This window comes from Alexandromys fortis, unplaced genomic scaffold, assembly GCF_014885135.2.
Source record: "Alexandromys fortis isolate MF-2015 unplaced genomic scaffold, M_Fortis_MF-2015_v1.1 scaffold_38, whole genome shotgun sequence".
NCBI classification, from domain to species: domain Eukaryota; kingdom Metazoa; phylum Chordata; class Mammalia; order Rodentia; family Cricetidae; genus Alexandromys; species Alexandromys fortis.
Genome location: NW_026067916.1, coordinates 6,913,095 through 6,939,118, shown reverse-complemented (window position 1 = coordinate 6,939,118; position 26,024 = coordinate 6,913,095). Strand labels below are relative to the sequence as shown.

Here is a 26,024-nt window from a genome sequence, read left to right as displayed (position 1 = left end):
GTAGTTCAGAGAATGACAGAAAAGAAACAAAGCTGGGGGTTCGCTCACTTAACTTGTGTACCTTTCAGATGATTCAACTTGCTAAAGACATCTCCTCTGTTGCTCCAGAGACTCAAGACCTCATCTTAGTTTTCTGTTGATTGCCATGAAAAACTTAAGGCAAGTTTCTGTATAAGCACTTACCCAAACATTCAATCAAATGGTTTCTAAGGATAAGGCATCTTTTAAAAAATTTGAGATATAAAATATTCATATGTTAAAAGGAAGAAAAAGAAGAAGAATTCCATAAATGTCATTGGATGTCTAAGCAAAGTATCCAGAATGTGAAGGAGACAAACGGGAGAGAGGGTCCCTTCCTCTACATTTCAGGTTCTCTGGGGAAGAGGGGGAAAATGGGAGTGTTTGCCAATGAGAGTCCCAAGGATTAATATCATACCTACTGCAAATCAAGTAAGCCTAGAGCACTTGTTTCCCCCCCACACACACACACACACTCATGTTGTTGCTTTGTTAGTTGTTGCTGAGGAAGAATCTAGGAATGGAGCATGCTAAGTCAATGCTACCCTACCAAGCAACACACTCCAGCCATGCATAATGCATAAAATAAGACTGGTGTGTGTGTGGTTTTTTTTTTGTTTGTTTGGTTGGTTGGTTGGTTTTGGTTTTGGCTTTTCAACACAGTTTCTCTGTGGCTTTATAGCTTTGGAGCCTGTCCTGGAACTCCCTCTGTAGATCAGGCTGGCCTCAAACTCTGCCAAACAAATGCTGGGTTTAAAATCATGTGCCACCACTGCCTGGAGAGACTGAATTTTTTTTTTTCTTACCAAAAAAAAAAAAAGAGGTGAGTCTCACTGAATCATGAAAACAAATAAATAATAGTAAAAAGTGAAGAAATGAACGGGGAAAAAAAGCATCAGCAGCAGGATGTTATTCCGAATTCAGCACTGTGGACAGCCAGCCAGACGCAGCTTTCCCGTGCAAGCACAGCATCTGTTGTTTCTTTGCTTTAAGGGAAGAATCCAGCCATGATCTGAATAAGAAAGTTGGTGTGAGACAATCAATTATGCAGAGTAACACCTGAACATAATTTATCTTTGTGCCAAGAAAATAGTTTGCTTAGTCGTGTTTAATTGCAAAAATATTGTCTTTGTGTGAACAAGTGTGTTGCGAGCTGTCAGTCAAGAGTGAACGATTTAAGTTAGAAGAAACAACAGAGCCCAATGGCTTCAAATACACTTCTGTGTCTGTCTCATTGGCTATATTCAAACAGGCTGTCACGCTGACCCTGCTTTGCCAATAACCCTGAGACACAGCGACAAAGACTCTTTGGCAAATGAGATTGTGACGGTTGGGGTAGGAGAGGGAAATGGAACAATAATTCTCTCAACAATAAGTCTCCCAGGTTCTGCTCACAGTGGTATTTATCAAGTTTGTCCTCATCTAGCCGGTCAAAGCAAGTCACAAGCCATACTACCCTCCAAATTAAAGGAAGATGTTAGAAAGAATGCCCCCAAAACAGGAGAATATTCAGAAATATAAGTAACTTTCCAATATATTGTTGTTACATACAAATTATTTTGGTTGAATCAGCACATGTTTACCAAATGTTAAACGGAAGAAAGCATTACAGTTTCAGGGAGAAAGCAATGGATAAGACACAGTTCCTGCCATGACATATTTAGACAATATTGCAGCAGCATCCACATCATAGCCAATAAGCTACAGTTTAAGTAAGTAGGCCATTATCTTTGTTTAAATGCTTTCGTAGCTCCCATGTATGCTGAATCTTGGCAAGTAACCTAAAATTTTCATTACTATTACCCTTATTTTTTTATCATTAATGTTGACTTTTCAAAAAAATAGTTCCAAAGTACAAATGTACTAATTATGCTATTTAAAAATAACATTCATGGCAGCTAGAGAGATGGCTCAGTGGTTAAAATTATGGACTACTCTTCCAAAGGTACTGTGTTCAATTCCCAGTAACCACAGGTGGCTCACAACCATCTGTAATGAGATCTGGTGCCCTCTTCTGGCACAGAGTTTACAGGATAGATAGATAGATAGATAGATAGATAGATAGATAGATAGATGGATGGATGGATGGATGGATGGATGGATGGATGGATGGATAGATAGATAGATAGATAGATAGATAGATAGATAGATGGATAGATGGATAGATAGATAGATGATGATAGATAATAGATAGATGATAAATTATAGATAGATAGATAGATAGATAGATAGATAGTAGATGATAGATAGATGATGATAGATAATAGATAGATAGATGATAAATGATAGATAGATAGATAGATAGATAGATAGATAGATAGATAGATAGATTTGATTTTCATGAAAGGTTTTGTGGATTCTTTAATGAGAAGAAAGTATGGCTTTGAGGGTCCTGAAAATAGCATAAAAGAATGGTAAGGAAAACAGAAACTGGGGTTTGACAAAAATATTGAGCTCAGTAATTATAAGTGAGTAGAGCAGCCACTGGAAGTTGAGTGGAAAGACAGATGCTTGAGTTTTGAACAAGGAATATCAGGAAACTAACATTAATACTGTCAGTCCTTTGTATTTCCTGTCATTGCTTTTACAAAAGAAGAGAGAGATTTTCACGGGTCTACCGTGATGTGGGATTCCTCTCTATTGATAGGTATTCTTTAAACCTCTCAAAGACCTACAGAATATAGCACTTAAAGTGTTTTAAGAACTTAGAGTTTTCTCAACAGTGAGATATGTCTGCTTCTGACAGCACCAATTACTTCAGAAAGGCTGATGGTCATTGAAAAAGCTCATTACAGATTTTGCCTTCAGTATGACAAAACTAGCCTTAATTTGCAAAATGTAAATGAACAGAATATTGTAACATAATTCTTGCTTGATAACTGTTTTGTATATGTAATTTTGCTATGTTAAAGTTAAAAACCTTCCTTTTTATTTAGACAGAAAAGGAGAGGTGATGTGGGATTCGCCTCTGTATGCTGTGAATATGTTTTATTACCATTGTACACTGTTTCAGCCTATAGCTGGGCAGAATATAGTCAGGCTGGGAAAGGTATAGAGAGAATGTAGGTGGAGTGAGGGAGATGCCATGTAGCTCCTAAACCTTTTCTGGTGGGTCACAGTGCCATGGTGATACACATATGAATAGAAATGGGTTAATTTAAGATGTAAGAGTTAATTAATAAGAAACCTGAGCTAATAGGTCAACCAGTGTTGTAATTAATATAGTTAGTTTCTGTGTGATTATTCAGGTCTGAACAGTTGAGAAACAAAAGAGCAGTCTCCATCCACACTACCACCTAAAGGCATATCATAGCAACTATGAAGTAGTTCTCCTATTATTATGCATGAGCCATCCAGTGCTAAGAAGAATGGGTTTCAGTGGAAGAAACAAGAGAACTACACTAAATATCATAATTTGTTCTGTGAGCTTTGCCAGACAAAAGCAGAGGTCAGCACGAAGAACTATCTCTCTCCAAAGTCTATAAGCACTAAATGGAACTTTTTTCATCAGAAGAGGTTCTGAACAATCCTGCCTAAAGGTAGCCCTATGGATCAGTTTAAAAAAGAAAAAAAGAAAAGGCACTTACGCTTTGGGGGCTTAATTACTGCCTCGGAAAATAGCTCCACTGTAAATTTCACAGACTATTGGGGCCTTCTGAATCAGTGTTTCCATCATTTCCATCATTCCATCATAAATATATTCAGTTGGGAGTAAATTGTACCTGATAATTGGATATGAGTCCACTTCTTTATCTTTAAGGAAATGGAATGTATGTGTACAAAAACCATGCCAAAGTAGGGTGTCCATAATATTGAGGTCTGTGATTATTATGGGTGATCTACCTAAGGTTATTAGCTGTAAGTAGAGAGATGTCTTTTTAAAACTATATGCATTCTTTTTGCATTTCTTACTTTTATATGAGGAAATTATTCATCAAGTAGAAATACCAAACTGCTAGACCCTTTAGCTGATTTTCTCTTCATTCACACCCAGCCAAGCCATCCAGGTCTAGAAGAAACCCCACGTATGCCAAGACATCCAAGTCTAGAAGAGACCCCACGTATGCCAAGACATCCAAGTCTAGAAGAGACCCCACCCATGACAAGACATCCAAGTCTAGAAGAGACCCCACCCATGACAAGACATCCAAGTCTAGAAGAGACCCCCAACCATGACAAGAATCAGTCTTCGTGTACCCTAACTCATAACTTACTTGCTCTATTTTGATAATTAATATGGCTGAAATTTCAAAACATCATGAGTCATTCTTTTTCATTAAAAAATACAATATATAAATATCTTTTAGGATGTAAAGTCTTTGATGACCATAAATTATTTTTATGATCTTCCTTTTATATTCTTAATGCTTTACATTCGTGTATAACGCTCACTTTGCAAGAGTGACTTTGCACATCCCTCCTTTGAGAGTCACGGTTTTCCATTCCATATATGAAGGTTAATATATGCTCTGAGGAGGCTAACTATAGAGCGATAAAACTGTCCCCCAAAGTATTCTTCCATAACCAAGTCACAGAGTATAAATAGCTTCCATTTCACTTGTGGAATTTATAATTTGAATATGTTAGGAGCTAAGTGATTTTATGAAAGAGGAAATTGTAAACCACTGATGGATTTTGAAAAGCTTTCTTTACTAACTTGGTCTTGCCAGAGATGCTGATCTGGAATTCAGACAGAGTAAAGTCTGGAATTCATACAAAGTAGTGCCTGAAAAGTACTTGTTTACAATAAGAAAAAAGTCATATCAACCTAGAGATGATTAAGTATATGGACACATAATTGTGGGTAATTTTGAAGCTATTTGTGAATAGGCTGTTTATCTCCTTGACTGGAGCAAAGAATCTTTTGTGTAAAATGTGGATACTTCTCTGCACGTTTCTTGTGTGGACCTGAAAGACCAGTTTAGCCCTGCACAGTGCATTCGGTGACTCCTTGTGTTTATTGAATTGTTGTTTCTCATGAGTCTTCTAATAAGTGCATGTTTGTACTGGTGAATAAAATACGGTCCCTTTACCAGGTGAGTTTGCTCTGGGGCACTGAGTAGGTAAACATGCAGTATTCATTTTACAAAGTATGCTTGAGGCACAACGTAGGTACAACCAGACTAATTGTGTCTACATTAAGTCCAAAGGATGGGAAGCTGTTACTATAGAACAGAGTGGACAGGGAGTATGGAGAGAAAAGAAAGAGGCATTCGCAGGAGTGAAAACAGAAAATATGCAGAGGCCTGGAGGCAAGAAATGCTGGACAGGTCACATGGCTGGCTAAGGGTTCTGTATAGTCAGACAGGGGCTGGAAAGAAGATTCACAGCAAGTTGGGTGTGGTGGCACATAGTGTAGTCTCCGCTACACAGGAGGCTTCCTTAGCCTACGAGCTTGAGAAACTGCCTGAGCAATGGAAAGAGTTGTTCTGTCTAAACAGCAAACCAAATGAAGCAGTAGAAAATATGCAACAAGAAGGAAAGACGTAAATAGGTTTAGATCCTGAAAAGCACCGTATAGCGTGCTTCGTATGCATTTTCCTAAAACTGCATCATGTATTCCTCCATTAGTGTTATTCTGAGGAATGGAGTCAGAATGGTTTGAATTTTTAATCACCCACTCCGCTTATATTATGCAGAGTAGACTGGGTTGCTGGTAAGAAATATATAAATCATAAAACAGCTTCGATAAAGCTCACCTGCCAAGACATTGATGGAAGTAGAGAGCCACAAGAGGATTGGAGGAACAACACAGTGGTAAACTGCACGGTTACCTCACATGCAGGAGCAGATGGACTGTGTGTGGTAGGAGGGTAGAAGGAAAGAGGTGGAGGTTAATGACCCGCAAGACCTCTGGGATTGGGTCAGGTGAGTTAAAGCACGTACAATTCACTGGGCTTGGAAACCAGAGGCACTGGATGATCACAGTGGAAGATAACATTCAAGCTGAATACACTGACTTTGACTTAGCTAAAGGACGGCAAGTTTGTCTGTGACTCTGGTTGAGTTTTAACAGCTTTTATAATAAAAATAAGATAGTTGCAAGGCATTCTAATTATAACTATCAATAAAAAACAGTAAAACTATGTATTAAAGGGAAAGTAGCTGGGTGGTGGTGGTGTACATTTTTAATCCCACCACTTGAGAGGCAGAGGTAGGCAGATCTCTGTGAGTTCAAGGCCAGCCTGGTCTACAGAGCAAGTTCCAAGACAATCAAGACTGTTATGTAGAGAAACCTTGCCTAAGAAAACTAAAAGAGGGGGAAGTAAAAATAAGTCTTATGCTGTTTCCAATGAATGTATAAAATTAGACACAAAATTTATGAAAAACATTCTTTATGTGCAATGACTCAATTAAAATATACACTATGCATTTGAACAGAGTTTTCAAAATAACAACTTAAAATGGCCAATAAATATCTTTAAGGGTGTTCATAATCCTTAGTGATTCCTGAAATACAGATTAAAATAACTTTGAAATTTCATTTCCTCTCAGTCAGAATGGCTAAGATCAAGAAAACAACTGAAACGCTGGCACGAATTCAAGGCAAAAGAATCCTTATCCCTGCTAGCAGGGTAGGAATTAGCAGCTAGTTTAGAGATCACAGAGGGAAATCCTCATCCCTGCTAGCTAGCAGGGTGGGAAGCAGTGCAGCTAGTTTAGAGAGCAGAGTGGGAAATCCTGAAAAGAGCTAGGAGATCTTCTCTGCCACCCAGCCATCCCTACCGTTCCTTGGCACCCTACTACAGAGATCCATGCTCAGTTCTGTACATTGTCACGTTGCTCACAACAGCCAAATCGTTCAGACCATCCGAAAGTCTTCTGACAATGAACAAATAATGTGAATGTGGTGCACATGCGTAATAGAATACTGTTCAAACTAGAAAGAAGAATGTAATCATGACATTTGCCTGTAAATGGACAGAACTTGAAAACATAATAGTGAGTCATATAACCCAGACCCATGAAGAAAATGCAGGGCCTGGAGAGGTGACTCGGAGATTAAGAGCACTGGCTGTTCTTCCAGGAGTCCTGAGTTCAATTCCCAGCAACCACTTGGTGGCTCACAACCATCTGTAGTGAGATCTGGTGCCCTCTTCTGGCGTGCAGGCATGCATGCAGGCAAAATACTGTATACATAATAAATAAATCCTGAAATAAATGGCAAAGACGCATGCCACGGTTCTCTCTCATCTGTAGTTCCTAGCTCTAAATCCTCAACTGTGGAATGTACAACACAAAGTAAGCAAAGGAACCAGAAAAGTAGATCAGGACCATGTGGGAGAAGACCTAGAGAGCGGATCTTATATGGGTGCTACAAAGGGAAAAATTGGGGGGGGGCTTTAATTGGAAGGGGGATTGAGAGTAATACAGGGGGAGGGGAGAAAGGAGAGATGACCACACTAAGGGTGTTGAGAAAAGTCATAGGGAAACATTATTTTTATAACCCTACCTAAAATATATAATATATATGCTTGTGAATATCGTTTAAATGGAGCTGTGTTACATAGTGTGATAAAGACCCACTCAAGAGGGGCTGGAGAGATGGTTCAGAGGTTAAGAGCATTGCCTGCTCTTCCAAAGGTCCTGAGTTCAATTCCCAGCAACCACATGGTGGCTCACAACCACCTGTAAAGAGGTCTGGTGCCCTCTTCTGGCCTGCAGGCATACACACAGACAGAATATTGTGTACATAATAAATAAATAAATAAATAAAAATATTTTTTTTAAAAAAAAGATCCACTCAAGAGCAATAAACTATAAAAAGGTGTCATGCCTGACACTTCAGGCATGAGCAATCTCCCTCATAGCTGTTGGTCAGAGGTCCAAGAGACCCAAAAACATCACAGTGGATTGCCACTGCCTTGAAACTGGCGATAAAACTCTTTCTATTTCTGAAGAGGAAACACTTTGAACTTAGTGGAACCCAGCTGAAACTGGCCTGGAAGCCTCCAGTCTGCAGACTGGTTCTCCTAATTTAGAGGTGACATGGAAGATGCCAGGGAGCCCTACCCAGCTATAACGTCAAAGAAACTACAACAATGACTGGCCCAGCAAGATTTCCCCAATGTTGAAGAAAGGAGTTCTCCCATTTCCTGCACAGCTTATAGTGGATAAAATGAAGGGGCAGAAGTAAACTCCTGGTCTGTGTTCTGTAAGAATCCCTGCAGACCCCCACACTGAAACCAATCCAGATGATGAATGCAATACATTCTTTTGCAAGATAATTTTGCTCACTGACTTTGATATGTTTATGGATTATATTTACTACTCACATAAATCAGAACTGACATATGTTTAACATAGATCATTGAATACATTTTGCTTATAGAATGTAGGCATATTAAGTGGCTTGGTACTGAGGAGGCGCTTGGATAAGAATATGGAGAAGTAGTGTTAGTCTAAACTTACATCAGGAGGTGGCAAAAATATCAACTCATCTAACAGTAAGTTTGATGTTAGAAAATACACAAACAAAAACACAAGAGTATTTATACTATAAGAGGAAATGGAACAACTCAGATGATCTATAGTAATAAAATTACCTACATAAACTATAGTATATTCAGGAATGAATGTGTGTGATTATTCTTCCATTTCCTCAGACGGATATGACTGTCACATTAAATAAAGGTATGATCTTTTCATCAACGTATATAACTTGCATGTAAGAAATACAATGAAATAGACTGGAAGGCACCTAAGGGCTCCTTACTGTTAGTGTAAAGTAACCCCAGCTTCTTAAACAAATATGAATTATTGCAGATGAGTGAGTCTGTCACCTGCAACCTTCAAGGATTGATCAAGAGATCACTTATCACAGTGTAGAATTTTGAAAGCCTCCAGTCTATGAATCTAAAGCGACAGTGTGGCAGTGATCACACAGTTATGTGAAATCTGCATTATCCTGACGTTGTTTGATGAGTAACAGGATATTCCTTTGGCATTGCTCCTGCATAGTAAAACAAGGAAAACTACATGCAGTGTGTGGACTGGTAATATAGAAACCTAACATTGGTGAAGCAAATAGTATAAGGAAAAAAGATTCAAAACTACGGGGAAATTTGGTTAGCCTAGACATTTTTTTTAATGCAGAAGAAACAAAGAATACTTTAGACATGTAAAATCTTCTCAAGAATGATTTCCATTATCTTTCTGTCTGACTTACAAGCAGTTAATGATAAAAACATTATTTTTTTCTGAAAAAAAAATCATATGCCTCTTTTTAAAACACAGGACTTGTTACAAATACCCAGAGAGACTGGCAAATCTACAAAATGACAGCAAATTAAAGTTATGAAATTAAGCAATCACAGCTATGGTGATATTTTAATTCTGCCATTCTGTTACGGTGACCATTCCAGATTCCTTTTATATAAAAATTTGTTCAGACATTTCTAAAATCTCCTGTCTATTTCATCTGTGAAGAAAGCTTCTGGGTCTTCATCCTAACCAATTTCAAATTCGTATTTCAATAAATATAATTATGTAAATAATTTTACAACATTTATTTAAAGAAGCAGCAGTGACATTTATTGGTCTTCATGTCCCAGAAAAGCCCAAAGCATATATAGTATATTATCTAATGAGGAAAGTGTCTGGAGTCTCTTTCCAAATACTGGTATTTAAATAGAGCCATGATCTGTGTATTTTATCTTAGAGGAAATAACGTCGAAAGCATTGTTTAAGCAGTCAAGCTTTGTAATTTCTACCTGGGCTTTCTGAAGGTAATAAATGTACAGATGATGTCAAGTAAATTAGGGAGAAACCGACAATTTGGATGAAGGGATGTCTCCCGGAACCTCAGGTACTGCTTTTCATCAGGCTTAGGAGCTACACAACTTGGAAGAGTGGAAGAGGGCCTCCCTGGACTTCGATGAGAAACCACACATAGGAAATCAAGAAAAGGGCTGGCTTCACCGGGGCTATGCAAAGCCCTCAGAAGGGCTGACAGCAACTTCAATGCAAATGAATAGAAAGCATATTTGACAAATAAGACGTGTCAACTCAGGTGGCCTTGATAAATAAAAGTCGCTGCTCACAAGCACGTCCCCTGAGCAAGGCAGACCTCCCTGGATGAGGAAATGCGGTGGGCAACACAAAGAGGAACGCTGGCCAGCAGGAACATGGCCAGAGCATGGACAATGTCTTTATAATCTCCACGGGAAGAGAAATATATGTATTCCCCTACAGCAGAAGGCCACAGGAACTAACTAAATATTTATCGATCTGCCTCGCCTCATGTCCTGGAGGGATTCGAGTAGAGGGAGATGGAGAGAGATGTAGTTAATCAGCTTGGAGATATATGGACAATTGCTTTTTCCTCCACTGGACTATTAAAAAGCTACACTGGACAAGTAAGTACGACATGGCAGATGTGCGGCCGGCCACCTGAACACTTGCTTAGAGGCCACAGACCTGATTTCTGAGAACATTGGGCAGTAATCAGGGAATTTCACATATCCAAAACTTTCTCAATATGAATAAAAATACAAAAGCTTCCCTAAACCATGCCATTCTTTTTTCACTTGTGATTTTACTTTATTTTATAATTTTAAGTCGATAAAAGGCTAAATACACCATACTGGTTTTAATTGCCTAAGTACGATTATGTTTTCAATTGTGCAGTTCTTACTCAACTCTCCATCCCTACCTAGCACCTTCCTCCCTCCTCCCCCCAGTTTTCCCACTCTCTCCGTTCCTATCAAATACCAGCTTAGCAATAACTACGTGCCAAGCCCTGTTCTGATGACATTAGCAAGTCCTTTCCTTTAATCCTTATCTAACCAATGAAACAAGTGTTATTTATTATGTCTTTAAAAAAATCACAGCAATAAAATCTCCCTATCTTATTTGTTTTCTAAGTAGTCTTTGAAACGGGATGAAAACAACAATGTGTAAAATAAAATAATTTTCCAAGTTGAATGGACAGATATAAAAGATGGGCAGATGTGAGCAACGTTTTTAGAAAAATATCATTTATCTGTTCTGTAAAGATCAGCAGAAGGAAAGATTATAAAACTGAATGAAATAAAGTTAGGAATGGGCCCACCCCAAATTATTTGGATGCCAGAGTAAGCCAATCCCAGCTGTTATTCCTTCCTCTGGCTGCCATCTCTTGGAGAGCAGGCGGGGGAGTAGGAGCGAACAACCTGCCGCAGTAGTGGCAGCTGGGCTGGGCTGGAAAGTGCGGGGGGGGGGGGGGGGGGGGGGGGGGGGGGGGGGGGGGAGTCTGCAAGACAAAGGGCAGTGGCGGAGGCTAGCACTGTGAACGGAAATTTGGGAGGCAGGCTGCGGGTGGGCTCAGGAGTGAGGTGCCACAGCGATGTTACAACACACTGTGGTATGGACAGACCTCCTAGAGCATACCGAGGGAGACAGAGCTTTCCCCATCTCTTATAGAACTAGGCCAATAGCACTTCTCCATTCCCTCCTGGTCACTATGTGGACGTGCAAGCTGGGAGCAATTCTGAGTCTGTTCTAATGATCCAGAGGAAATGAGCTCGCAGTGGAAGGCAAAGAGCATTCTTGAAACAGGACATCACACTGTGGTTATTGCATGTTCACTAATACAGAAATGGAGTTGTCTAGGACATGAGCTCTGGATGCAAACCACATGCAATAAAATCCCAGCAGAGCAATTATTTTACAGCATCTAACACTAGAAAGGACTGGATGTCTTTCTAAGAAAGCATTCCCTTATTAGCGAAAGGCATTGGTATAGATTTTCCCATTGTCTTCCTGAGACAGAGTTTATCTGCATAGCTCTGGATATGCAGATAATCCTAGAACTTTCTCTGTAGATTAGGCTAGCCTTGAACCCACATCTTTACTTCCTGAGTGCTGGGATTAAAGGTGTATGCCACCCCACCCTGATGATTTATTATTAATATCTGCATTGTTCCACAATCCTAAAATATATCTGACTTCAATTTGAGAATATTCATTGTGCAGTATGTAAAAAAAAAAAAACTAACATAAAGAAAATCTGTTAAAAGCAATGCCCAACTAACCCATAACTATTGCCTTTATCTGAAAAATATAATGATGGAGATAGAATTTATTTCTGTTAAGTGGAATTATAATTAACTGAAAGGTAATATTTTTCTTACTATAGTTCCTTGAATTTTGCTGTAGAAAGTTATAAGGAAATTAAAGTATATTAATGTCACAGAAGCTTAACTAATCATTTCTCATTACTTTAACAAATTAGTATTGACTGATATTTTAAGTGGCTAAAGTGATATTTTAAATCCATTCCAGTATTTCCTATCTCCTTTCATTTTTTTATTTCATTTTTATTTATTTATTTATTATGTATACAACATTCTGCCTCCATGTATGCCCGCATGCCAGAAGAGGGCACCAGATCTCATTACAGATGGTTGTGAGCCACCATGTGGTTGCTGGGAATTGAACTCAGGACCTCTGGAAGAGCAACCAGTGCTCTTAACCACTGAGCCATCTCTCCAGTCCCTTATTTTTTTTTCTTTCTGGACATAATAGAAGGGAAATAGCTTAAGTTCTCACATTAGTGAAGACATACAATGATACAGATAATTAAATATACTCGTAAGGAAATCTTTTAACATTTGACTGTGAAAATTTGTTTTTATTTCAATTTATGTTTTAAGTATTAGTAACTCCTCTGAGAATGAATCGTATTTTGAATATTTGACCTATACTTCTCATCCAGCTAGAACTATGTATAACATATACAGCTGAAGTATTGAGGTTGAATAATCTTTTACCTTTCTTCATTTTTACTGTTGTTACTCACGGACTTTGTGGGTTTGCCTGAGATGTGGAGCGCTGTAGAAAGTCTAACAGCCAGTGGTTACCCGCCCACTGGGGCGTGGCCTCTTATACTATTTATGCTGATGTAAAGCATACATCCAGCCTCTTTTCTGGCTGTGGGATTCGGTTTCTGATCTCCTTTCAAGCAGAGGATTCTGGTTTGTGAGTCTACCCTAAATAAATAACCATCTATTTCTCAATTATGAGCTAATGTGGATTTTCTTTTAAGCGTCTTTCTTCATTGGAGATATGACAAATAATGACAAACCAAAAACAGCAGGATCCAATTATGCATCAAACAACCCCTCCCAAGGACAAACTGATAAAAAAAATTTAAAAATCTTTAAAAAAAAAAAAAAAGAAAGCACTTTGCTTTGGTCCATGAAGGTAGGACAAGGCTTCACAACCAAAATGCTGGACGAGCGAGCGATGGCTCTCTCGCAACGATTTCTCCAGCGCTGAGGTCACAGTTTTCCTTTAGTGCTTCTTTGCATCTGTTTCTTCAGCATTTATCAGTGTGGCCATCAACAGGATATTACACAGAATGGGAGACCATGACTGGAACAATGAGAGCAGATGAAGCAACCCGTCAGGTGTCTAGCCCCCATGGATTCAGACCATTCCTGTGGAAACCTCAAACGGCATCTTTCAAATGGATTCCGGATTGTTTTAAAGCCCTCTGGGTTCCTTTCCAGAACTGTCCAAAGGAAGAACCTGAAGCCATCGAGGCCTTTTGAAGAAGTGGAAAGATAAATTTTCCTTACTTTTCTGTCTTTGGTGTTCTCCAATCGTTTCATTTTCTTCAATCTTTTTTTTTTTTTTTTTTGAATTTTCGGAACAGGGTTTCTCCGTAGCTCTTGGTTCCTGTCCTGGAACTAGCCTTTGTAGACTAGGCTGGCCTCGAACTCACAGAGATCCGCCTGCCTCTGCCTCCTGAGTGCTGAGATTAGAAGCGTGTGCCACCACTGCCTGGCTCATTTTTTTTTTTTTTTGAATTTTCGGAACAGGGTTTCTCCGTAGCTCTTGGTTCCTGTCCTGGAACTAGCCTTTGTAGACCAGGCTGGCCTCGAACTCACAGAGATCCGCCTGCCTCTGCCTCCTGAGTGCTGAGATTAGAAGCGTGTGCCACCACTGCCTGGCTCATTTTCTTCAATCTATTAGGAGCATTTTTAGAAGTGGCCTCCAGCCAAAATTTAAATAGATGATACTAATGTCATCATTTAGGGCAAATATATTATAGGTATTCAAATAAGTAATTAGTTATATTGCAAAACTAACATTCATTAGAATCAAAATAAACAATAAATCCTGTAACTGCTAGAAAAAATTCAGAGTCAGAACAGGCAAGATTGTTCCAGGAGAACAAGCGGCCAGTGTTAATGACCTGAGTTAGATTCCCAGGGGCACAATGTAGAAGGAGAAAGTAAGCCCCCCAAAGTTGTCCTTTTATCTCCACACACTGGTCACGGCACATAAGCCCACACACATGTACACAAAGGAAGAGTTTTTTTTTTAATTTGCAAATCTACCTGAATTTTCATTAATAACGCATTACTCACGCTAAATAAATGAAAATTCCTCAGACTCACATAGAAATGAGGGAGGTAATTGAGGTGAAGTGGATCTCTAGTAGAGAGGGATCTCTGACAGGATCATCAGTGGGAGGACTGAGAGCACAGCAGGATGCTAGAGAGAGAAAATGCAAATGACTGGCTCAGGGCTTCTGGCCCACCACTCACTCACTAGTCATCCAGACTACGTTCCAGTTCGCCTTTCCGTCAAAGCTCTGTACTTCCTTAGACCTCATCTTCCTCATCTTGACATTTAGTACATAAAAATGTCTTCCTTTATCGTGATAAGTCTCTTCACAAATACGTCTTGGGTCTCTTAGGAATAGGGTTGTATAAGGTTCTCTCTTTGTCTTTCTCTCTATCTCTCCCTCTCCCCTCCTTCCCTCCCCTCTCTCCCTCTGTGTGTGTGTGTGTGTGTGTGTGGTAGCGTGCGTGTGTGTAGAGAGAGAGAGAGACTAAAGAGAGAAGAGAAAGAACTTTATCTTAGAACAAGTTCAGGTTCATAGGAAGATTGTGAAGTTAACAAAAGAAGTTCCCATATCCCTAGACCCAGTTCTCCATTTATTAATTGTTTACCTAATGGTAACATCACAGCTGATGAACCAATATGGATGTGTAATTGTTAGCCAACACCCATGCCACATTTAGATATCTTTAGTTTTACCTGGCAAACTTTTGCTGCCCTCACCACACCATTCATAGTCCTAAAAGAGTTTCTTTCCTACATTCTAGAATCCTAGCTTCGTGCTCAGTGTCTAAACACTGATAAAGCTTCAACAGTCATTCAAAGAATAAGACATTGTTGAATTAACCCATCTTTTTTGGGAAAGCTAAAAGCTTCTACATTTCCAGTGGGAGATAAGATTCGGAGCACATGGATTAAACATTGGTGAAATCATTCTGTTATTGGTCCAGGGAAAATGTCCTATGTGAGATATACATGTTCTGAAATTTCACAGAAAGCTTCTCCATAATCGACCAGACTTCTGAACTTAAAATAGAAATATGTCTCCAATCTACAACATCAGTAATGAACAGAATATTTTCATATGCTAAACTGCAATCACTAAGTGCAAACACATCATGCTCAATTAAAACTAATCAGGGAATCGTACTATAGCTCAACTTCTATGCTGTGGTCTCAAGACCAGTCCTATAATTTAGACATTAGGATGATGTAGTTAGCAGGAGCTCTAGAACAAGGTGGACTTTATTTGGCCATAATGTGGAAGGCAACTAAACATATTTTCATTTGAAATTCCATAGATGGTAGACACCCATGCCATAAGTACAGGCTTTAGAAATGACTTAAATAAGTAATTTTATTCCCTATACAATGGCAACACAAACAACTCTATCTTGACTTTACGTAACGTAAAGGCAATTCTACAAACTAAGGAACAGTATAAACATCACAATATCAAATTATATGTTACATATTTCTAGGTTGTGGTGCACTTTTCTATAGCCATCACTTGGGACAGAGTAGCTTTATTGGCTTCTTTCTAACCCTCAAGAAAGTGAATCTCAGAGTTGTTCAATGTGTTTGCAAGAATCAGGAAGTAGGAATAAGATACACTGCAGACTCAAATCCGAAAATTTTAAAAATTGTTCATCCGAACGCTTTTCAACACAGAATACTGTTTCCCAAGTCCTGTCGTGTTTAAAGAATCTGGAGAAATCAGACATACAGGGAGGCTATCAGAGAAGAAATGAGTCCATGCATTTGGGGAACTGGAAGGGACCAGCACGTGGTCCCCAGTAAACTGCACTCAGGAAACAAGCAATCAGGAGTGGTAAATAACAGCAAGCAATGGAGAGAATCCGTTTTGTTTGGCCTTTTGATCTACAGTACGTTTTGAACTCAGAATTTGAAGCCCGCTTCAGCCTCCTCGTTTCCAAGAGATGATGGGTCAGAAGAGGCTGGCTGCTATTCTCTCGCTACTTTATTCTCCTTCTCTTTGCTGCTCTTCTTCTGTGGGGCTGTGGAGCACTGGCCGCCTGAAATCACCGGTGGGACTTATTCTTAGCAATTTTGTGCCCCCACAGAAACCTAAAAAGAAAGCCCTCCTTTTGTTCTCACGTTCCCGAAGCTAAGGCTCAAAAAAACTGAGAGCACAGAAGTCAGTAGGTCTGTCTTTCCCTTAACTCAAGTTTAGCTCCCCCATGCTGCCATTGCCTCAATCTCTTGGTACCGTTGAGCATCAGCTACCAGCCTGAAAATAACAGGCTAGAGAAAGGAGATTAGATGTCTGATTATCCAGTGAGTTATCCATCTAATATTTCATTAGAAGATGAATTTCAACGAATTCTGACTACCTAATAATTGTAATTTTTTCTGATTTAAAGCTCTATCTTGCTTTCTGGTCATCAAATTAAATAACAAAAATAAAATGAAGTTTGAAGGGCAACTGAGGATGAATGAATACATGTCATTCTCGACAAGTTGTTTGCTTCTCATTTGTCGGCCTAAAGTGAGGAAAAGATAAGGAATTCCTATATGAGAAAAAAACAACCCGGAAGAGAGATGGTATGTAGCAGAGGACCCAACTGGCAAAAAAGGAGGGATCCTGTGATTGCCCAAAAATGGAATATGCGTGCAAAGTAGTGTTTAGAAAGAAAAAATGCGAGGATTACACATAGATGGGAAAGCGAGGGATGCCGGGAAAGGACTTCCTGAAGCCCTGCTGTTTCCCTCACCACGGGGAAAGGAGGTGGACATCCGGGCAAGGCTCAGCCCTTCTTCTAACGTGAGCTTTACGGAAGGAGCCATAACCAGCTGCTCAGCATGCCTCAGTTTCCCCCGGAGCCTTTCACACACCACCCCTCACACCCCGCTTTGGCGATCACAGTGTCCAAGGTGTTATGCCTTACTCCTGCGGCGACGGGCACTTGCTGAAGTCCAGCTGGTGAAGGGAGTCAGTCCCATCCCCGCCACCCGACCTTGTTTGTCCCGGGAAGGCAGAGCTTAAGGCTGTCTTTCACTTTCAAAGCAAACAACACGTGCTGAGCTGATAGCCGCCTACCCGGACACTGTTTAGACTAAGCTTGCTCAGTGTGGTCTGGCTTTTGTAATATCAGCCCTATTGTGCTTTACAATGTTGGGTCTACAATTACCTTTGTTAGGTAGGCATTTTTAGGATTTGATCTGCTGCCTCCAAAGTTCCAACTTCCTTTAAACTATTAACAAATTAATTCTGCAGTAACTTAAATTACAAAGACACCAACTTCTATACTACGTGTAGCCATCTACAACAGTAGGAACTGACTTTAATAAAAAAAATCTTGCTTTTAGTGAAAACCTATGATGAGTATCTACACTTATTTTAAATTGGAAGCTAAGAGTTTGAGCATGATTATTTTTACAGTTAAAAAGGAAAACCAGCGTAGATGATGCTCTCGGACTGACCTCTGGTTCACAGAGTCAGTTTGGAAAAGCTACCTAAGGGTAAAGTATTGTGCTTCATCAGTTTCTGTCTTCTTCTCTGATCCTTCATGATCTGCAAATTAAACACTACATTGCTTTAAAACTGAGGAGACTCATGCTCACTAAATAAAAGTTACTTGCTCACGCCATGCAACAGAAGCTAGGTTTGAATTAGGCATGCTTCATCAAAAACTAGGGAGATTGAGGCCATCAAAATAAGAATGTGAGAGTGTTTTGTAATGTCTGGGCCTTAAATATTTGTTCTGTTGATCATTCTAAGCCCATGGGCAGAGAACACTGATGGCTGAGAATTTAGTTACCAGGGATAGATGTGGAATTCACTTTTCAGGTTAAAAAGCTTCAAGCAGGGGGCAGACATGACGGCGCACGCCTTTAATCCCAGCAGCACTCAGGAGGCAGAGGCAGGCAGATCTGAGTTTGAGGCTAACCTGGTGTACATAATGAGTTTAAGACAGCCAGGAGACTAACTGTTCCAGTACTACACAGTGAAACCCTGTCTCAGACAACAAAAACAAAAAGCCTTCAAGGAAACTAGTGAATTTCTCTTGTATTTTTTGTGGGCCATTGAAAGGCAAAGATTACTAGGTCAGAGTATAATGTTAATAGGAGGAAAGGCTGTGATCTTTGCATTAGAATCTCAAAAGGCAGAGGTGTTTTTGAATAATCGATTGCTTTGACTACCACAGGCTCATAGGAAGACAAGGCATCAATGCTGAGGAGCTGTCGGCTCTTGGAATCAGTAGTCCTGAAAGAAATGTTCCCTCAGCAGCAGAATCTGAAACCTCTGATTTACACATGGTGCTGACATTTTTTTTTTAACAAGTTGAGAATAAGTCCCCTACAAATGTATTGTCATTGCCATCTTTAGGATGTATGCAAAGAACAATGCTTGTTTACGTCTAAGGAATACCTAAAGACCTTGATATTTTTCTGTTTCAAATCCTGTTATGGAAGCCATTATTTACCATAACCAACCACTGCCTTACACAATTTATTGAGCGTTCTGAAGCATCAGGTGTGAACTAGCAACACTGACATTGGAACTAAAAAAGAAATCTAAATCGTCACTATGCACCCATAGAAGATATTATGAGTAATTTCATTTCAGCACGGCTTTGCTTTGAACTGTAAAACTGAGGGCCACTTATGAGAGGAATGACGGTGTCTGAATGGGGATGGGCATCTACAGAGTGCCTTACTGGATTCTTGCTGACCAAACTCCTCTAGGAAACCACAAAACATTTAAGATAAAGGAGTAAAGTTTTACACACTCTCCTATCCAGAAACCTGCAATGAACCCTTTAGACATCACTAATGAAAGAAAACTGACTCAACAGATTGCTAGCAATTTCTCCCAGCAACCACTAAGTTAATATCTTGGCAGTTTATTATGTGAACACAGAATTAAAGCATGGAATTGAGAAGTGATCTCATCTCTGGAAGAGAAAAAAAGAGACTAAATACCCTGAGGCTAAGTGACAAATTCAGCTTGACTAGTGAGACAACAGTATGGCAAAATAAAGGTTTAAAAGAATACTTTATTTCATTCTGATTTTTATTGTATATATTTATTAATCAAGAGCAGGCATAAATCTTATTTTCCATATAGAAAATTGCCCTCAAAAAATTCTTAGATAGCTATACACACATAAATTATCATCTAGTTCATTAATAAACTTCTTCTGTGGCCTTTTCTAACCCTGATTCTCAGGCTCCTTCAATTCTCTAAGAAAGAATAGCTGTTTTTCCTCTGTGATCTTCATTATCCATGCAAGAACTGAGTGATTCATGAAATGACTGATGTACTGATCCAATATCCATGTAGCATCCGATAAGTACAAAAATAAAAGTTCAATAAGTTCTATTCTTACTTATTACTTACACAGAATTTTTCTACAGAAAGCATTTTTGCGTAAGCCCAAGCTCAAAGAAACATCGTTCGCATTTTGTTCCATCTTTATTTCTTAACATAAACTGTTGGTTAAGAAAGCCACCGTGTCATTCTCGCCAACACTCCCCGATAGAGTCTGGCATGGAGGTTAATGTTCACTCCTTAGTCCTACTTAACTACTGTGATTATGAATCATGCCTTATGACCAGTTTTTATTTATTAACACCCACAGATGTGTGACTAATATCACTACTGATAATGCTTAGTTACTGACTGAAACCAAACTTTGAGTTGGGTCAGGAAATAATAGCTTAGTTACTGCCTTATTTTATTTTAATTTTTAGTTACTCGGGATAGAAAATAAACATCAGTCTCCAGGACAATCATACAAAGCTTTCCTTAAATTGTATTTTAGTGATCAATATATATATATATATATTGATCTTCTAAGTTGGCATAACTAAGGTATGGAAGATGGCGATCATCCATCACATTTTCTCCCTGTACGGCAGCACTGTTTTAACACTTGTTCATATCTATGTTCCCTCCATTGCCAACGGTCACTTCCCTTAGAACTTGCTGCCTTCCACAACAATCAACACAGTAGTTGGCAAGAAATATTAGTAATATATTCAATTTTAGATTATAAAGTACATTCTCTAGTATTGTAGATCTTCTCCAACCCTAGAGAAATATGCAAGAAGGGCCCCACGGCATCCTGTATTTTTTTACAGTGATGCGCAAATTGCCATCCTGAGCAAGAGTAGGGCATTGGATGGAGGCTGCTGATGTCACATCCTGAGCTCTTGTGACTGTGGCAGATCAGTCAGAATGCCTAAATACAGACACACTGCTTAACACTTTCTAGGGCAGGATTTATGTGTATGGGTGTCCCTTCAAAGGCTCCGTTTATAACGTCAACACATCTTGGCCTAACTGTCTGTTCCCCAAAGATCCTAGGAGAACACTCTTTTGCTGAAACACCACTCTCTGTGTCTTCTGTGACCATTCTTCCTCAGGAGGACGTTGAGCTCCTGTCTTCCAGACTCCCTGATGGATTGTTCCTGACTGAATTGATCAGATCTTTCTACAGATACTGTGATTGCTTTTTTGCTAATTGGTTTTTTTGTTTTTTCCTTCTCTCAACTCCTTTATCAAGAAGGTTATTTTTGTTTTCCCAGTAACCTCATTAATGCAGGATGGTGACAGATAAGGAAAGAGCAGACACGGATGTGGAACCACTCAGGTCTTCAGGACTTCTTATTCTTTCCATTCGTTCGTTCTTGAGGATCACAAGGAGAGCTCTTTGAACAGAAAGTGCGTTCTTTATTAATCTTATCAATGCCATCTTCGTTCACGGGAACAACTAAGTGCACACGGAGCATGACTACTCTCCAACTTGAAAATTTTTGCCTTATATAGTCAACCTCAACGCTACTCAGATCTTGACTTCTTGACTGAAAATTCTTTCAGAATGAGATAGCATCTTTTCTTCCCTGAAACTCACTCTGCAGACCAGACTGCCTCAAAGCAAGAGATCTGCCTGCTTCTGCTTCCCAAGTGCTAGGATTAAAGGCTTTCGCCACCATCTCCCAACTATGTTTTCATTTGTTAACTAAGCTTATTTGTTCTTATAAATTTCAACAAGACAGACACGTATGTTCTGAATAGGAATTCCCCTGTCTTTTCATGTTCTCTGCTTGTCCCAGATTGACACATGTTCCGAGTAATGAGATAGTAAGAAGAACAAAATATGAGTACCTCCGATCATAGGTGAAGAATGCCTGGAAATAAACTAGAAGGCGCTCTCTATTCCATACTCCCTCCCTACTTAGTAGCCTTCTTCCGGAAAAGAACAAGCCATTGCCAGATGGGCAGAAGAGCAGAAGGAAAATGAAGGGATTTGCGGGTTTCCAGATATTTTTCTGAACACACATTCAGACAAATTAACTCAGGCTTTGCGCCTGACAAAGCCTGACATGCGCATGACAGTTAAATGCTCTCCTTCTCGGAAAGATTCCCCCCCCCCCAATCTTGGAAGTAGAGGGTGTAAGAAAAATGACTGCCCTTCTCCCACCCTTCTCGCACACGGTATAGACCACTGTCAGGAGAAGAATGATGGATGCATACCACAGGCCACATCTAGGGAGCTGACAGTGTTACCTGGTGGGGTCAGGCAGCAACAGAGAGGTGCTGTCCCCTAGACGCCCATATATCTTATTTGAAAAAAAGAACATCCGTTGGTAATATTAATGGCTTAAATCCTCTTCCTACTGAAAAACCAACATTACTGCCGCCATTCAATTACTTCAGATGATTAACCTGCACTCAACTATTCCTAATATTTGAAGACTCCTGGAACAGCTCCTGAATTCCAGAGTGTGGAGGAGCAAGGGGCTCATTTTATGCTGGCCAAACTGGGTGTCCTTGCTCTGACATTCTTTGATTCCCCTGTCACGGAGGCACCTGTGGTACAGCAAGCATTTGTATAAAATCACCACCATAAAAGTGTCTGTTTAGCTCGTCCCGAAAAAAAGGTGAAGAAATGCCAAAGAGAAATCTTGAGGGAGTTTTCTGTCTCGTACACACAGATACTAGCAGCTCCTCTCGACGACAACACACGACACAGCTCATAACATCACTTACAGTCATCTCTCTGATTAACAGAGACATCTTGAAGACGAGCGCGATAAAAGTATAAAAATAAGATCGGCTCTCCCATGTAATTCTGGTACACTGACCAAACCGTAATCTCCAAATCAGATGAGACAGTTTGGAAAACATACTAATACTGAGCTATCAAAAGCCAAGCACTCCTGGGGCAGAAAGGTTAATAGAAGGCCTAACAGATTCGCAGCATGTCAAAACTGACAGCTCACTCGCTTTTCCTTCTTCTCTTTCTACATTTTTATTCCGTTTTCCACCACAAAACAGAAAAAAAAAACAGAAAAGAAAAATTATGGCAGAGTTGAAGCTAGGAGGAAAAAACTAGCTTTCAATTCAATCAATCCTCTTCCATGACTCATGTGTCCTTTTGCCTGCATTCCGGCCTTCTTCATCACCTAATATGACCCTTCCTTGGGTCTGCTGTCTAAATGCCATACTACACCTAAAGTTCGTTACACTTGCTCCTGTTTACAGAAGCACAGCACACATTATAGGGTAGGACCCACGTATCAGGGAGATATACAGTGTTTTTCTGCCTGAGTTTGGGTCACCTCCCTTAACGGTATGCTTTCCAAGGCCACTCATTTTCCTGCAAATTTATGATTTTATTTTTTTCATAAAATCAATATGAAAAGTGAGCTTCATGTATACCAACAATTTATGCTCAGAAAAAAGAAATTAGGAAAAAAAACTCATTGATAATAGCTCTAAAATAAATACTACTTATAAGAAACAGAATCAACTTTTTATTTCTGGCATCCTCATTTTCCACATTCCCTCCCATTCATTTGGCACCAGGATATATTTGGCTACAACTTCTAGCAGAGACTTTGATAACTATCATAATATAACGTCCTAAATCAAAAGCAATTTGTTAATTCAGGACACTATATTTCATATACTTTACAGAGGTAGTGTTCATATATTTTTAAACCTTTTGGTACTGACTACATAATATAACAAGAAAATTATCTAATTCAAGAACATATCCATAGTTTTAAGCATTAAGAGGAGAAATTTCTACAATCCCCAATACATTTCCTGCTGTCCAATAAGAAGACATAAAGACCATGTATGCCATACAAAACTCAGACCTGCTATTTCCAGCTTCTACCTTGTACCCAAAAGTACAGGTTCTGTCTTTCCATAGTGAAAGACAATTTAAGAGCTTACTCAGCTTGGGAAGAAAAAAAAGGCTCTTATGTAACACTTATTATTGCATCTGTTCTCTGTCTTAACTGGTGGTGGCAATGAATACTTCATTCCCAACAATTTATTACCAGTTCCTTTGAAGTCAACAAAATCCCTTCCTCCTAAAACAGGTTTTGTCCCTTGCTTGCTTGCTGACAGGAGGACTCGTAATTGATTTGGACTGGTCCTGATGCAAAACCTATCATCTTTATGATCATTTATTTATGAATATGATGTGGCTGTGTAAGACCTAAGTGCGGAATTAAATAAATAGATAGATAGATAGATAAAATAAACTCTGCTAGACCGTCACTAAAAATAAGAATAATGCACATTTAGAAGCAAGGACGAGTGCATACTAAAATGTAAGTCAATTTACCATGATTGCCAATAGGCTGCTTTATTTTGCCACATATCACATTATTCAAATAGCCATCTCAGCGTGAAGGCTAATTTGTATTAGTTGTCAGTCATTAAATGTAATAACATCACATGTTATTACATGGGGGTGGTATCATTTTTTCCCCCTCAGGAATGTTCTCCTCCTCTCAATCTCATAATAAAGAAAACAAACAAAATACCCAAATTAAAAAAAAAGTGTACTTCTATTTTCAAAGCATGTCCCATATAGCTCCCATAATGCAAGTGGTGTTATTTCAGTGCCTACTGCTCACTTGGTGGATTCAGCCTTTCCAGCTATTAGCAACTGTGCCCCACCTTCTCAGTTCTGTGAACTTCTCAAGAATAATATCTGATAATTCTAGGGCAGAAATAACACCTCCAAGTTGGCATGTGATTTAACACTTTTTTTCCAGATGAGGTAGGATATGTTAACTCGAGGTGCTTCCTATCCTGGGTAGTTTTGCAGTGGGTTTCAGGTGCACTTTTGAGGTCTCGGAAGATGATGGACCTGTGTTAAGAGACTTTTCCATTTGGGCATTTTCCTAACAAAAGGATACGGAAAGGGAACTTACCTTTGTGTGACAGGCGTAGCCTAGGGTAGGCGGGGTCCGCGGTGTGACCTGGGGTCCAGAGCTCCAGCAGGTGACCCCAGAACAGCAAGGTGAGGATGCGTCCGCCCGGTGCCATGGTGTGTGCCGGCTCTCCCGTAGCCTCGGCAGCCTCACTTTAAGGCAGGATCGACTCAGTTCTTCTTAGGACTTCCCTCCAGGGCCAACTGCAGGCGACAGGCTTTGTCACAAACAGAGGGGGTTGTCATCAGAAAAACACCATTCCCAAGTACCATTCCCTGGGCAGATTTGGATCCGCAAAGCCTTCCTCTCCTCGGGACCGGTGGTTTAGAAGCGCAGAGCAAGAGGGCATTCCATTCCAAGGAGCGCGTCTTAAGAGCCAGGTCCCGGCTGGAGCTGTCGCCGTCACCCCAGCCGCGGGCGTGAGGAGGAGGCTGGGACTGGCTTCAATCTCCCCGCCAGCTATTCATTGAGAAAACAGCCGGAGCCGACCGGCAACCTCCCCCGGCTCTTCCCCCAGCCTCCCCCAAGCCTCCCAGAAGTCAGCCTCCTGCACTGACTTGCCGAGCAGCTAGCTCTTCTTCGCCTCTCCTCGCGCTAATTAAAAGCAAGAAGTGCCACTTGCGCCAGGAGCGCGGGATCCACCCAGCGGGGATGCCGCCTGTCAGCGCTCTGTTTACAGGAAAGTTCAGGCAGGGTTGAGCCCGCGCGCGTTTCTAGGAAGTGTCTCCAGCCCACGTGCCCCGCTGCATCTCCGCGGCTGTGACGCGCCCGCCGGGCTCGGGAGACAGGTCCTCACCCTGGCGGGGCGTGGCCAGGAAAACCTGCATAATACCCCGATTATTTAAGAATGTGAAAGCCTGGGACTTGGCCTCGGGAAGGACTTTTAAATGCTCCCTCACCAAGGGCGATCCCTGAATAAATCCACTTTTTTAAATCCTCTGCCACCATCCAGGAGCCAAATTAATTTGTTCACTCTTTCCACAGACTCTTGCTCACAATTCAAGCTTTCTGTATCGCTTCCACCTTACAAATGCTATGTTTGATTCTTCTGAGGAAAATGCTTTTTTTTTTAAAGAGCCTGAGTGGAGGGTAAAGGGATGCCCCTCCCCCCCCCCCCCCCCCCCCCCCGCGCGCCTTCGTTTCATAAACGGCTTAGTACGGAAGAAAGGATTTGTCTTAGATTCATTCTTTATAAAGCGAAAAATAAATCTCACTTCAAATTTAAGAAAAAATTAAACGTTGAGGTATTGCTCCTCCGTGAGGTGTCCATGGTAAAGTTGAGTGTGTCTTCCCGGTGGGTCTGTGTGAGACAGGCATTAGAGAAGGCAGGATGTGAGCGCCTTAGAACTCAGTGCTGTGTACTCTTTGGAGTTTATTTTCACGACACCCTGTTTGTGTAAATAAGCGTAACACAGTAGGGCAACTTCTCAACCTACTTTCAATCAGTTTCAAAAAACTAAACCAAA

General features: G+C 40.2%; 1 protein-coding gene across 1 annotated transcript in view; it reads right to left on the bottom strand.

The window, feature by feature from the left end:
* Sema3e (semaphorin 3E) overlaps positions 1 to 25,266 on the bottom strand; it is a 223,125-nt gene extending 197,859 nt beyond the window's left edge. Inside the window, exons 1-2 of the mRNA XM_050139690.1 lie at positions 25,116 to 25,266; positions 24,559 to 24,761 (exon numbers count right to left, since the gene is read on the bottom strand). Coding sequence (XP_049995647.1) covers positions 24,559 to 24,673 — 115 coding nt within the window. The 5' untranslated portion in view covers positions 24,674 to 24,761; positions 25,116 to 25,266. The remainder of the gene's footprint in view (positions 1 to 24,558; positions 24,762 to 25,115) is intronic.
* Positions 25,267 to 26,024: the final 758 nt, after the last annotated feature.